The sequence below is a fragment of the Nothobranchius furzeri genome, chromosome 16 (assembly GCF_043380555.1).
Source record: "Nothobranchius furzeri strain GRZ-AD chromosome 16, NfurGRZ-RIMD1, whole genome shotgun sequence".
Classification (NCBI taxonomy): domain Eukaryota; kingdom Metazoa; phylum Chordata; class Actinopteri; order Cyprinodontiformes; family Nothobranchiidae; genus Nothobranchius; species Nothobranchius furzeri.
In genome coordinates this window covers 60,588,777-60,603,913 of record NC_091756.1, presented here as the reverse complement: position 1 = coordinate 60,603,913, position 15,137 = coordinate 60,588,777, and the positions used below count along the sequence as shown (strand labels likewise).

General features: G+C 41.9%; 2 protein-coding genes across 4 annotated transcripts in view; both read right to left on the bottom strand.

The window, feature by feature from the left end:
- slco2a1 (solute carrier organic anion transporter family, member 2A1) overlaps window positions 1-11,101 on the bottom strand; it is a 34,646-nt gene extending 23,545 nt beyond the window's left edge. The window contains exons 1-2 of the mRNA XM_015976421.3: window positions 10,889-11,101; window positions 106-243 (exon numbers count right to left, since the gene is read on the bottom strand). Coding sequence (XP_015831907.3) covers window positions 106-243; window positions 10,889-10,948 — 198 coding nt within the window. The 5' untranslated portion in view covers window positions 10,949-11,101. The remainder of the gene's footprint in view (window positions 1-105; window positions 244-10,888) is intronic.
- Window positions 11,102-13,934: 2,833 nt separating this feature from the next.
- Window positions 13,935-15,137, bottom strand: part of ryk (receptor like tyrosine kinase) — a 74,193-nt gene continuing 72,990 nt past the window's right edge. For all 3 annotated transcript variants that reach the window (XM_054749661.2, XM_070545887.1, XM_054749662.2), the window contains one exon: window positions 13,935-14,239. In XM_054749661.2, coding sequence (XP_054605636.1) covers window positions 14,128-14,239 — 112 coding nt within the window. In that variant the 3' untranslated portion in view covers window positions 13,935-14,127. The remainder of the gene's footprint in view (window positions 14,240-15,137) is intronic.

The following is a 15,137-nucleotide window of genomic DNA, read 5'->3' as shown; positions in this document are numbered from 1 at the left end:
TTAATAGGTCGCTTGTACTTCAGTTCCTCCGTCGTCATCTGTACTCTTGATTTTAAGTGATCATAATCTTACAGTTTGCAATAACGCGTTATTGTTAGCTCACACCTCATTGAGAGAGGAAATGGTTCCAGATGAGTAGCTGCTGAGGCCATAGCGTCTTTCGATGGTAGTGATGGTGCTCTTGAAGTAGGAGGTGTACAGCAGCTGAGAGAGCTGCAGGAGGCCGTGGCAAAGGACGAACAGCTAGGGAAAAGCAAACGGTAGGTTGTGTAAAGACTGACAAAACTGGTAACACTGCAGGAGAAGAAATAGACAGGATGAAATTATTACATTTATTTAACAGCTTATAATCGCTTACTGCCTGTGTGTATGTACATGCACTTTAGTTATTATTTTACTGTATGTGCTGCTGTAACAAGTGAATTTCCCCACTAGACATCAATAAAGTCTATTCTATTCTAACATACCGGTGTGCTTGTATCCAAAGTGATTTAAATTTTCACTTAACATGCATGGTTTTTGGACGTTGAAGTTGGGGGAAGTAGGCCGGATATGGACTGTGAACTGGCACTCAGGCTTTTGTACTATATTTTAAAATAGATTTCTTATTGTATTTTCATAGGATTTATTACGTTATTTTACAGGGATTTCTTAGTGTATTTTAATGGATTTATTAATGTATTTTAACGGTCATATCTCTGTCCTATTGTGTTGCATTTTATTGGTGTACAGCGCTTTGTCCATTCTGGCCATGTGAAAGCGCTCTATAAATAAAGTTGATTTGATTTGATGGTTTGAGTCAGTGGGAAGAAACCAGACTCTCCGTAGGAATGCACGGCAAGAACACGCCAACTCCACATAGAAGGGCTGGGATTCAAACCTGCAAACTACTGGCTGCAAGGCAACACTGCAACCAACTGCACCACCATGCAGTCTTAAACAGGATATCAGTAGCATCCATAACTCCAGACTACACTTTTATTATGGTCTGTTTTTGCCTTTGTGTGTGTTAGCAACATATTTATTCAAGCACACTCGACTACTTTCTTCTACTTTCTGCTCTTTAACTGTATTATTTCCTGCTATTTCAGCTGTTAACTTTATTTTCTCTGTAAGTGTTTTTTCTCCCCAGAAGAAGCTACAATGATGTCCTGCTGAGCTGTGGTGGCCTCATGGAGGGGGCCATCGTCTAGCACACTGCTGCTAACCACTTAAACATTCTCCCTCTCCTGATAATAACTTTTTACTCTATTTGACATTGAAAGTGCTACTACTAGTTTACCCGTTTAATTATAGATCCACTAGGATAAATACAATAAAGTTTATCTCTCACCAAATATAATATGTACTAAGACATCACAATGTAACCGTGTGTGTGTGTGTGTGTGTGTGTGGTGTGTATGTGTGTGTGTGTGCGTGCGTGCGTGCGTGCGTGCGTGCGCTCTGTCTTCTCCATCCCCAGAGAGTCGTGGAGGATGGCTGCTTATACTGAGCCGGGATCCTCTGGAGGTTTCTTCCTGTTAAAAGGGAGTGTTCCTCTCCACTGTCGCTGCATGCTTGCTTAGTATGAGGATTGCTGTAAAGACTCTAACACTAGTCAGCGACTTGATGCAACCTGCTCGGTTACATATGTAGAAAACTTTTTTTTCTGATTGGCTTAATGAACTGACCTGTATTGGAGTCTTTACTATGTGAAGTGCCTTGAGACGACTCTTGTCATGATTTGCTGCTATATAAATAAACTTGAATTGAATTGAATTGGATTTAAGCACAGGAAAAAAACACTAATGATACTGAAAAGTAATCATTAGACATACATTCGTTTCATGGACTCAGTCCCATTCAAGATGGCTGCCACAGCTAACTGGACTAGAAAACCAAAATGTATGCAGCTCAGTAAACTTTTCAGAAATGCAGCTAATGCCACGTGTTAGTAGCAGAGACACAGAGAGCTAACAGACTGCATTATCACAAATATTTATCAAGATTTACCCAAAAAGTGATAACTGGATCATCTTTCAGATGACCTCATTTTAAAAGTTGATGGGCGATTAGAGCTCTCTTAAAGACCAGGTTCACTAGTTTTTTCAACATGTTAGCAGTGGTTTCCAGTATAAATGCATGCCTTGTCTTATTTCCTGATATTTGGACATCTCTCCCCTGACTGGCTAACAGCAGCACAACTCTACCGCTGACTGTGTTTGCTTTGAAACGTTGATGTTTTATTTCCACAAATAACACAAACCTGGAGGAGTTCTGCCGTGTGGTGAAGGTGCTAATGCTAATGTTAGCTTCTTTTCATTTTGCATTCAGTTTACAGGAAATTATCATCTTGCCTTCTAAGCTATTTCACACGTCATTTCACACACCGTCTCCAGGGGATTTCACTTAAGCAGATATTAGCAAATCAGAAAAAGTTAGATTTTTTTATGTGTTCTCTTTGCACGTCTTATCTCAGTCAGCAGGACTTACCCTAAAGCCAGAGGCAACCTTTTCATTCTTTAGGTCATACTCATCACCAGAATGTTAACTATGGTTTGGCTGAAGTGTAATCATTCAACATCAGGTTCTACGTCTGTGGGCTACTCAAGTAAATGAACGCGGTCGTTTCTCTGGTCTCAGAGACCACTGGTGAAAGCTTCAACTGGATTACAGCAAAAACAATTAATGAGGTTTTCCAGGAAGCAGAATAATGCCATTAGGTTCAGTGATGACGCATTAGAATCACTCTAGTTACACTAAACACGACACGTCTGCGTTGATTATGTGGCGGGTATCTCTTCACACCTTGAATTAAATAAAGATCAAAGCCAACCACTGAATGGACTCTTGGGGATTTGGAAGAGGAGCCTTTCTCTCCCCCGAGGCCTTCACAGAGACTACGCAAGGTGGGATGAATGCTCCAATGACGTTAAAGATCTGTGTGGAGATTAGGAGTGAATTTACTATGAAAACAGTGATAAATCCAGTTTGTTTCTCAGCTGTCGGGCGGACTAGTGGAGAATAAATTACGCACTTGCCCCAGAACAGTTAATGCTCCCATTAAACTATGGTTTTCTGGTATGTTAGCACACACAATAGATGCTTGTACAGTGTTGCTAATGTTTCATCCTTTTTTCTATCAAACAGTCTTCAGTTGTCTGAATGTGTCAAAGCAGCAACAGTTTTTGCTCAGACAGGCAAAATAGATGATGTCCTGTCCACCATCTTGCATGTTTTCTGTTCCAACACACTTTACATCAATCGGTGGGATTAGGATTTTATTCTATGGTTTGGCCTGTTCTCCACACAAAAGTGAAGACATATTCCACCAGAAACATTTCTATTAAAGACTCCGACCAAAAGAAAAAGAGAATATTTGTGAATTTTCCATTGTCAGCATTTGCCTAATGCATAATAATGCATAATAATGCATAATAATGCATAATAATGCATAATAATGCATAATGATACTGCCTGCGACAAAAAATGCTCTGACATCACAAATGTGACCTGTGCATACATTTACTTTCACAAAAACAAATATACCTTCTGTGCATTGAAGCTGTTGCCTGGCAACCATCCTATATATGTGAATATATACTTTGGCCATGACCCATAGACAGAGTTCAGTGGTGGGGCAGAATCTACGGTTGTCTTTCAAACGGTCTCCACATGATATTGGACAATGAAAAACAGGACATATTCACTGCTATAGAAGTCAGTCAACAGGGCAATCCACCTTACACTTGTTGAAGAAGACACAAATGCATCTTTCTTCTAAAAAAGGGACTTAAGTACCTCTATCTGCTCTTGACTCAAAGAAATTCCAAGTCTAAATAGTCAAAAGTTGATGTGAAAGTCTTTTTAAACGAGCAACCACCATCTTAGTTGTTCGGCTTTGTCACATAACTACCAAATCAATAGAGCATTGTGATTGGCAAGACACAAGCCTGGTCAGACCGGCTGAGGCTCCAATGGGGCGTGGCTAGACCAACCTGCAGAGCAAAATCACTTTGTTTCGGCAACGGTCTGTCTAAATTTCTGGGCTTTTGGAGCTGTGATTTCTAGCAGTGAATAAAAAAAGAATCATGTAGGAATTTGCAATTAATCATTTCATTTTCTGTTCTAAGCGACAATTCTAGTTTTGGATCCGAGGCGAGGAATGTCCAATAACAAGGTCGGGGACGGAGCAGGGTCGGAGCCAGAGGATCAGAGGGGCAGAGGTGCAGACAGGGAAATCCAAAAACAAGGTCGAGAGCGGAGCAGTATCGTTACCAGAGGAGCAGAGATGCAGAATAACAATCAGAAGGACGAGGTCGGGAACGAAGCAGAATATAACCAGGAGGGCACGGCGAGGTGGAAGGTCAGGAGATAAGGCAGGGTTCGGGATCCGTGACGACAAGGTGGGTAACGAGGCTGGAGAATTTACTTGCAGGAGCGTTCAATAATCTGGCAGGGAACTGGTGGCTGGCTGGTGAATATATAGCAGAGGGAGCAGGTGTGTGTAATGAGCTGATGACAGGAACGGGTGTGATGAATTAAGTGATGAGGCGCAGGCTGGGGTTGCTGTGGAAACGGGGCATGGCAGGAACAGGAACACGACACCACCTTCATCATCCAAACACACCTCCAACCACAAATCTTCAGCCTAAAACTCCAGGTCCCATCATCCTCCGCTCACCGGAAATCCTCCTGCGTCTTCACAGTCAGTGATAAAAGGAGGAAGTACACACCACAACCTGACTCACGCCGGACACACCGGCCGCGGAAGCGCCGCGAAAATGGGACCGCCTTCATTTGGCGCCCTTGTTAAGCTATTCTATAGACCACATGGGCCGCCGAAGCGCCGCAAATCATCTCGCGCCAGCGCTCGGGCCCGCGCCGTGCAGCGATCATTTCGGCGTCGGCTCTATTTTTTTTGCGAGCCGCGGGTGAATCGCTTCAATTCTGGCAGGAAGTCAAACCTAGACATAAGAGGCAGGCCAGTAAAGTTAACAAAATAAAGCATTTCAAAATAAAATTCCGCAATAGTCAAATGTGTTCGTAATCAGACACTTCAGAAAAACCACACGAACACACACACACACACACATCGAACTTGTGTGCGTGTGTGACCACGTGAAGGGGGGTGTGGTTTTGGGTGTCTTCACCGGAGCAAACAGGACAGAGAGGCATGACTTTAAATTGATTATGGAAGTTGAGAAACACAAGGAGCTGTACGACCCCCGAAAACATGGTTATTTACTAGGGATGTAAGAAAATATCGATGTGGCAATATATTGTGATATTGTTTCCTGCAATATTATATCGATATTCAAAAACCGTGTATCGACTTTTGGGAAGAATTCGCATGCAAGCATTTGTGTATTTTCATTTCCTTTGGTGCAATTCAAACGCCGACTGCAGTGGGTTTTGCTTCCACTATTGAAATGTAAATCTCTTTATTATGGTTCAGATACATCACGATAAACATGTTAAGTATCAGTTTGGACAGTTTATTGAAATTTCCTACAATAGATTCAGTCTAAAAAAATCGCTACTATTGTCTGGCTGAATGTATCGCAATATATCGTGATATATTGTATCGCCTCACCCGTATCGTGATGCATATTGTACTGCCAGGATTTCACCAATACACATTCCTATTATTTATGTACCCATTTCAGAAGAAACTGCTAGGATACAGCTGCAGAATTGGAGCGGGTTCCAAGAGATTCAACTGGCAGAAACAACTCATACCATAGGTTCACACACACACACACACACACACACACACACACACACACACACACACACACACACACACACACACACACACACACACACACACACACACACACACACACACACACACACAAACGTAGAGGAAAAGAGCTGAGAAAAGGCAGAGAGGAAATGGAGAACACCAAGTGTTTAAAAGAAAAACTACAGCTAAGCCGAGACGCGCCTCGACTGGGGCGCGTCTGATCTGAACTGAGGAGCTGCGAGCAGCGGCCGAATTTCGTGAACGATTCGCTTCTCGGCGCTTCCGCGGCCGGTGTGTCCCCGGCGTCAGTCATCGATACAGTAATCTATGTCAGAGACCCAAGCTTCCAAGTTCCTCAAGCCTTTGATCACTATCCAAACAAGTCAATCACTTACGTTACGGAGCAACACCGTGTTCCCGCTCTCTTTCGGGTTCAGTGCTGTTGTTCCCAGACTAGCTGTGTGCTAGCAGCTCCCAATGCTTGCACTTCCACGTCTGGGTTCTCTAACCAGGCTACCCTCTCACATGACTACTCTTTACCTTGTGAGAGACCTAAAGTTGTATGACACACACCATGGGTCCCCAACTGCCAAAAAGAAAACGAATGGGAGTGTATGAGAGGATAAAAGTTATTTTCTGATCCTGTTTGATATGTGCCATGGATTTAACAAATGATGTCCTTGAATTTTAGACATTTCCTGATCAGTTCTCTCTCCCTTTCCTTACATTTTTAATCACATTTAAACATATTTTTGAATCTTTTCTATTGTTTGTTTTTGTGAAGTGCCTCGCAATTTTTATTTTGAGAGGCCCTATAAAAAAAGATAGTTATCTTTCTTTTTTTCCTTATGATCCGTGTTCTGTCCCGGTCCAATAATAGGGGTTTTCCCTTGTGCAGTGGTCTGTTACAGCTGATTCCTTTGTTGTACTTTCTGCCTCTTGTTTCGCTGCTCTTGTGTGTCTTTGACTTGTTTCTTTCTCCCATGACTTTTTATGTTCTGTTGTTCATGTGCTGAGTTGGTGTCCTGTTTCTCCTATGTTTTATTGCTGAGTTAGCATGGTATTTTGTATATGACCCCACACTGTGGTCCTCCTGATATCTTGTCCTTTGGACGTACTGATCTTTTTCTATCATTCATGGTCTTATAGGTGTGTTTGTGTTGTATTTTGTCAGTGTTATAATTTTTTCTGATATGCCTCTAATGTATGGAAGGGTCACTGCTGCTTTTGGCTCGGTTTACTCCGATCTTTTTGGTTCTCTGTTTTGTCTTTTTGTTTTTGTTGTTGTTTTTCTTTGTTTATGTTGGGTATCTGCAGGTTATGAAGGTGCTTTGTACGTGTTGGTCCTCTTGTCTGTGGTCTCTTTCTTCTGATATTATGTTTGCTCAGTGGTATAACGTTCTGATTACTGACATTTTCTGTATGGTAGGATGTTCTGATATCCATGATAAATGCGGGTCTGTGTGCGGTCTTGGTCATCAGCGAGGAGGGTGCGGGCAGCAGAGGGTCACATCATCCTCTGTTGCCCGCAGATAAACAGAGACAGAAGTAACGCCACCGACATCGGCCATGCTCTGAGGAAGGCTACAGAGTTAGCCAAAACTTGTCAGAAAAAAGTTAAAACATCTCTTTATTACACTGCGTGCCAAAAAGAACCAAAAGATGGAAGCACTACAGCATGTTCGATGAAAGTGGGCTTCATACATTATGTCCACATTTGTCTTCAGCAACACTTTTAAGGTGTTCTGTCTGGATCTTCTGGATGGACTTGTCGCAGCCTTTTTATGTTGCCAAGAGAGGAAGAATCACTGGAAGTTCATGTTGAGATGTCCAATATTTTTGTTCCTGGTCCCGTGTTGTCACTGTGCCACCAGAAGGGCATTTTCTTAAATAAATAAAATCCGATCTACTTGCTGGAAAGAGAAACGTCGGTGTGAGATTTCTCAGGATACTTGAAAGACAACAACGGGATCACCTCCCTTTACTGTGCAGCAACAATAAACAGGCTGACTGCACAATAGCAGCCAAAACAAAAGAACCACGACTCAGATGGAAGGCTGACGGTTTGTGTTTGTTCCTCTAACTGTAGGAGATCAATAATAAAGATTTATAAATGTTTCCAGTCATTTGGCTGCAGCTTGACAGAAGCTGTGATAGCAATCTTCTCACCTCACACCCTGCAGGAATTCACCGCTTTGTGATCAGAAAACCTTCTCGTGCATCCAGGTGAACCGAGACAAAACCTTCAAACGCTTTCTGGTCATGTGTGGGTGTGTTTTGTGCAACTGGACTGAAATGCGTGTCTGATGCAAACAAACATGTTCTTAAGTTTGTCACTTCTGCATCAGACCATCGTGGATGTTTACTTTTGTGTGCTGGTGCATGAAGCGATGGCTTGGAGTGGTTGATTCCGGTTTCGGTGCATCGTAGAAGAAGTCTGCAGTGCTTCTGGGTCGTGTTTGTTTTAGGAATCTCACTTCCTATTCAAGCAACATTTTTTCCAGACTTTTATTTAAATACACAAATGTTTGCAGCCCTGAACATTATTTCTGAAGCCATAGTCCAAGCAGAGTGGAGCAACGAAGTAAGTTTCATTAAAAAAAATTATCTCATTATAATATAAATAACATAAAACTCTAACCGTGTTAAGTAGAAATCATTAACATATCCAAAATGCCTTATCATGGGGGCGTGCTCTTCCCAGAGAAGATGTGTCCATGGATGGAGCAGTCTTCTTAATGTCAATAGGAAACAGTGTCAGCCTTGCAGGATGTTGTTTTATTGTTTTATTGTGATGATTTATCACCACTGTTTCATGTTTTAGGAGATGTTTACAAGTAATCAAATGGATCAGCTAAAAACATTAGATATGTAGCCTTTGTGCCATTTCTGCATTTTCATATTTTTACATTTCCACCAGGTGAGCGAGACAATTTTCACTGGATGGCTTTGACCTGTTCCGTGATGAGGCTGTCGACAGCTTTCAGGAATGCAGAAGTAGTGGCAACAGATTTTGCAGATTGCACAAACTCCCTCTTAGAACTGTGTAAAAATGTATTTTAAGAAGTCACCTGAACAGCTAAGAAGATTTATAGCATTTTAAATATTTCCAAAAAGTCCAAAAAAAGTATGTTTTTTCCGCTGGAGCAGGTGGAAATGTTTCACGAATAGCTTGGGGGATAAAGGGAGTCAGGACAGGTCAGCAGGAAGGGTTCAGAACAGTATCGGCTGAATGCAAAAGACTCTACAGGTGAAACTGGAAAAATTAGAATATGGTGCAAAAGTCCATTTATGTCAGTAATCCAGCTTAGACTGAGGACTAGTCCACACGTAGCCGGGTTTTTTAAAAACGAATATCCGCCCCTCCAAAAACTTGCATCCACACCATCTCGTTTAAAAAAACTCTGTCCACACGTACCCGGATAAATACGTTGTTAAGGACATGCCAGACCTGTAGGCGGCAGTACTTCCCCCGTTCTTAACCTCGTCCTTCGTCTGTGGTCTTCCGCAAGGAGCAGTAATTCCTCTTGCAAACACAAACAAGCAGAAAGCGCTTGGACAATTGATAAAGCGAGCGCAGCTCTGAGGGCATCCATGCTGTCGGCTAGTGTAAACACAGGTCGCACACGTGATGTCAGCATTTTTTGTCGTGGAAAGTGACGTTGCGGACCTTAAAACTCCGGTTTTGTCTGTCCACACGCAGACACCCAAAACGGAGAAAACGCAGATCTTCACTTTGGCCGGAGTTTTTAAAAAGATCCGTTTTCGTGTGAAAAAACTCATTTTTCGTGTGGATGACAGGCCAAAACGTAGAAAAATATCTACGTTTTGGTAGATCCCCAGCTACGTGTGGACAGGGCCTGAGAGACCATCTAAAGGCTCAGGAGGAACCCTTTGCAGGTGTTCTGGATTCATTAGCTGATTAGAGCGTGACACTTTGTGTCTAGAATATTGAACCTTTTCACAATCTTCTAGCTGTCTGAGATTATGAATGTGGGGTTTTCATTGGCTGTAAGCCACGATCATCACAATTATAACAAAGGCTGGAATATCTGGCATTGCATGTCATGAGTATGTCTCATGTGTTAGTTCCACCTTTAAAATTACTGAAATAAATGTAAGTTTGACACCATATTCTAATTTTTCCAGTTTCGTTTGTACTTTGTGTACTTGAGTGATAGAAAAAAGGATGAACACGATCCATTGTCCCGGTTTGTGTTCTGAACATGCAAACTATTCCCTTCCTTTCTCTAAACGTAGAGCTGACCGACAAACCGTCTGCTGCTTTTTAACAACTTCCATTATCTAAATATACCACTATAAAGCTCCGAGGTGCGTGCACGCTGACAGGAAAGGGCAAAAGTTCACTAAGAACCCTGAAACTAAGACAAGAGCGTGTTTTTCCACGGTTACCAGACCCACCTGCTTCTGCACATCACGGTTTAAAGATCCAGGCTACAGGAGCTGGACCACCACAGACCAGGGTGAGAACTTTAAACAAAAACAGGACTTCAGATCCAAATAAACCTTTGACCCTTTTTGGAACTGGTTGAAAGATTTTTTTTTTTACTTTGTCCAACGAAAAAAGGAGTGCCTTACTCAAACAGAGAAAGAGGAGCGATAAGTTGGTCCAGAAACCAAAGAATTTCGCCTCATGTCTCAGCCCTGGAACAGTTGGCATGTGCTGCAGCACTGAGGGTGCCACATTTCCTCCTCTGGTAGGAGGACAACACGTTTACAGGCAGATGAGACTCATGGAAGCTGATAATAAACTCTAACTCAGATCAATTTAGGTTGATGCATGACAAAAGACCAACACCCTTCTCATGTGAATGTCATTTAAATCTAAATAAATCACCACATCGTTAATTATTCTGTAAGCCACATTCATTAAAGTTATTACTATTAGAGACAGACATGTTTATTCTACAGGCTTAGATAGCAAGCAGCTCCCCACGTTTTCATTAACATCAGTCCAGAGCTAGGAGCGGATGAGAGGGACAGGACTCGGAGGACAGGGTTAGGAGATGTGAGCCGACTTGCCTGGCTCAGGTTTGACTTCATATTTCTGCTCGTGCAGTTGTGCAACAACTCTCAACGAAATGAACAGCTGGCAGAGGCATAAACGGCATTAAACGTGTGAAACAGGAGCTGCGTTACCTTTACGCTGCAGCATGGTGTCCTGGTTTTGCTGGAGTCTCGGTGGTGACGTGAGTCCATCTGTCCGGCCGATGTCCTCCTCAGGCGGCCACGGGAGAGCTGCTACCGGAGAGGGTGAGTGTGGGAGGCTGGCGTCTCCGCTGTGAGCCACCGGAGGGCTGGAGGAGGGGGGGTTAAGAGCTACAGCTGATGTAACCGGACTCGGCCCGCGGCTCCACGCGCAAATGTTTTGAAAGTTGTGAACTGGGAACAGATAGTCTCGCGCTGAGGAGCTGAGTCACGCACGAGCCACCTGCGCGCGAGACCGCGGCACACCGCCGTAGGCAGCTAGAAACCACAACACGTCACTTTAAATAATAATGTTCAAATAAGTGTCAGCTAAGGTGAATTATATACGCGTAGAATACGTCAAGGAGGTTGAATTTAAACATTTCACATCCAATCTAATAACGGGTAACGATAAACTCTTCTTTACAAGCAAAGCTGAATGCTTTAATGCTCTGAATAAAGTCTGCTGGGGTGTACAAACTCCACTTAATAGCCTTTCCTAGCCAAAATATATAAAAATGCTAAAATCCTTCTATTATGATTTTATTTAAACTGCTCAAAAATAGGCCTGGTTTTAGTAAAAGACTTAAAATAAATAAAAACATCTCCATCAGGGGCCTGTTGGAGGGATACAATTCAACCACACTTGAAATGCAAGTGGAGCCAATATAAAGCACTTCCTGGGACCACAAACAGGCCCCAGACCCCGCCTTGGACATACCCGACGTAAAAGGAAAGCAAAGTATTTACAATAAACTTTAAATAAAGGTATATGAGTGTAAACAAGGCATTCAAAACTATATATTTAAATTTGAAATCCGACTTACTAAAATGGAGCCTTCTAAATTAAAAGTAGGATTACGGAGATTCTCCAAGTCCTTTTGTGTTTGTTTAAGCGTGGGTCAATCATTATTCCCAGACTGGGAATGCCCCATGGCAGAGGGCTCACACAACCTCACCATCAGTGTGACATGAAACCGTATAACACCTGCTGGCTGAATAAGCCAAAATGATGATGCACACGTTTACAAATGTGAACAGTTTGGAAGGCAGAGGGGTTTATAATACCAGACCTGAGTTTTAGTGAGTGAACCCCGTCTCTGTCCCCCCGCGACTTAATGCTTCATTAGTTGTGGTATGTGGGCCTGTGAGCAGTTTCAGCCCCGCTAATGAGTAGAAACAAATCCAGCAGGAGCTGTCTGATGAATTCAGCGTCAGTTTCACCGGTAAACTCGTACATTTAGCCAGAACAAATGTTTTATTATGTGACAAGTGAAGCAGAGGCTGAAAACCCCTTTTATGTCCCATAAAGAGCTAATCTATAGATGAGCCAGTTACCCGGTTTGAGTCTGTCGTGTAGAGATAATGGTAGTCGGGCTAAACGAGTGCAGATGCTCAATGTTTCTCTGAAAGGGTTTCGTTAAACCTCACAAACCAAGTTATTCTGATTTCTGACCAGTTTCTTCACCATTTTCACATCTTTCTGACACCATGAACAGCTTTTAAGACATAATATCTAATATATATATATATATATAGATAAACTGACTTAATTTATTTGCATTATAGTTTCTTTTTGGAGGAAACTACCAAAAAGTGGAACATTTGACACGTTAAAAAGTCTACCCAATGTCCTTGGTTCTGTAAGTTTACGACTGTGAAATTTATTTTCAGGTCAAAATGACAGTTTGAGAATAAAATAATTTACTTAAACACTCAGAAAACCTTTTAAATTCTCAGTTTTTTTTAAGGCCTAGATTACAACGACACACAAAGGTCAATAACGGCTCCAGAAAACTTTTCTTCTTAAGGTTTATACTGAACATATTTAACATTTTATTACCAACGATGGTCAAAATTTCCACCAAATCACAATCATCCAACCTGTAGAAAACATTTAGATTTTTAAATGTTGAATTCTAAAGCGGTCACCGTCTCACCCAAATGTCGCCAAACAATCTGGGAAATAACAATAATAGTAAATAATAAACAGTATTTTACTACATCGTGATAGCAAAAGTGAGTGACAGTTACGGGGCTGTGGTGATTCAGCAGCCGGTTAAAGGAAATGTCCTCTTACTCAACAGTTTTGCCGTGGTGGTGGCGCTTTATCAACACAGCTGACGTGGAAGCAGAAGAAATCCAGTGACGAACAAAAACTCAGAAATGACGACAGCGGTGCTTAGATGGTCGTCTTTCCACTTTCTTTTCCAAGTGAGTCAGAGAACATGAAATAAGTGAAACAAACAGAAGCTCGTCTCGCAGATGTCAGAGCTTCTTTCGAAGCAGGGTGAGGTACGTTACAAGCAGAAAAAAAGGAGGAGTCACATATTTCAAGATCCCATTTAATTTGTGGATATGGATTTGGGAAACAGTTTACAACCTCATGCAGTGGCCAAAAAAACGCATAACAAAGATGCTAAAGGTGCAGCCGTGTTGCTGCTTTGTGTTTTCACAGTGATAACGGGTGTTCTCGTTTAAAAAAAAGCAGATTGGAGCATCTTCTGAATGGCCGTGTTCTGACAGAACAATCGAGCTCATAAAATAAAAAAATAAAAAAGACGTGGGAAAGTTGTGAGTGTAAGTGATATGTACAAAAAATGAATATAGGCAGGAATGAAACAAGCCCTTGGTTCATACATGAAGCTTTGTTGAAGTGAAACTGGAGCTGTGGTGCATTATTACCCCCCCCCCCCCCCCCCCCCCCCCCCCCCCGGGGATGTCTCCTCTGAGAGTTGGCACAATTAAATCGCAGGAAAGGAAAATGATCCAGAGAAAACACAGTACCATCTGAGGAGATCTCAGAAAGCTGGTTTCCGAGCTCCTTCTCGTACCCGAGCCATTCTGCTGAAACACGCCTGCGCTTCACTCTATAACCTGTAGAAAACTGTAAGAGTGTCCAGCAAAACATTAAAGTTGTTGAGTTATATGAAAGAGGACATCCTTCCACTGTTGTGGTCCTCAGAGAAGAAGATGCTTTCAAAGCAAACGAAACATATAAAATAATCTTTTTACTTTGCTATGCTGTAAAAAGGTCATTAAACAATAAAACTAGAGAAAATGTACAAATTATAAACTGTGAGGATAATTAAAGTCTGCTCTTGCATCTGATGAGGCACATTTTCTTCGTGGGAGTAGCATCCACCAGCCTTTAGTGGCGCGGCGTCTTTCCTAGCTGAAAATGCCCATCGTTACACGTAGGCCCCCAAAGCAGCGTGGAATTCTGTGAGACACTGAACAAGCTGCTGGAACTTGGGTCTTTCCTCCGGGTCCAGGGCCCAGCAACAAGCCATCACTGCAAACCTGTCACAAACAAGGAGTAAAATAAACACACATCCACAAGAAATGTACAAACAGCACCTACTGTGAGTGTTGGGTAAAATATGGAACCAGAACATTTGTAATAAACAAGTAAAAATCCAACATGGTGAGCACAAACAAGTAAAAATGCAACATGGTGAACATAACAAGTAAAAATGCAACATGGTGAGCACAAACAAGTAAAAATGCAACATGGTGAGCACAAACAAGTAAAAATGCAACATGGTGAGCACAAACAAGTAAAAATGCAACATGGTGAGCACAAACAAGTAAAAATGCAACATGGTGAGCACAAACAAGTAAAAATGCAACATGGTGAGCACAAACAAGTAAAAATGCAACATGGTGAGCACAAACAAGTAAAAATGCAACATGGTGAGCACAAACAAGTAAAAATGCAACATGGTGAGCATAAACAAGTAAAAATGCAACATGGTGAGCACAAACAAGTAAAAATGCAACATGGTGAACATAACAAGTAAAAATGCAACATGGTGAGCACAAACAAGTAAAAATGCAACATGGTGAGCACAAACAAGTAAAAATGCAACATGGTGAGCACAAACAAGTAAAAATGCAACATGGTGAGCACAAACAAGTAAAAATGCAACATGGTGAGCATAAACAAGTAAAAATGCAACATGGTGAGCACAAACAAGTAAAAATGCAACATGGTGAACATAACAAGTAAAAATGCAACATGGTGAGCACAAACAAGTAAAAATGCAACATGGTGAGCACAAACAAGTAAAAATGCAACATGGTGAGCACAAACAAGTAAAAATGCAACATGGTGAGCACAAACAAGTAACAATGCAACATGGTGAGCACAAACAAGTAAAAATGCAACATGGTGAGCATAAACAAGTAAAAATGCAAC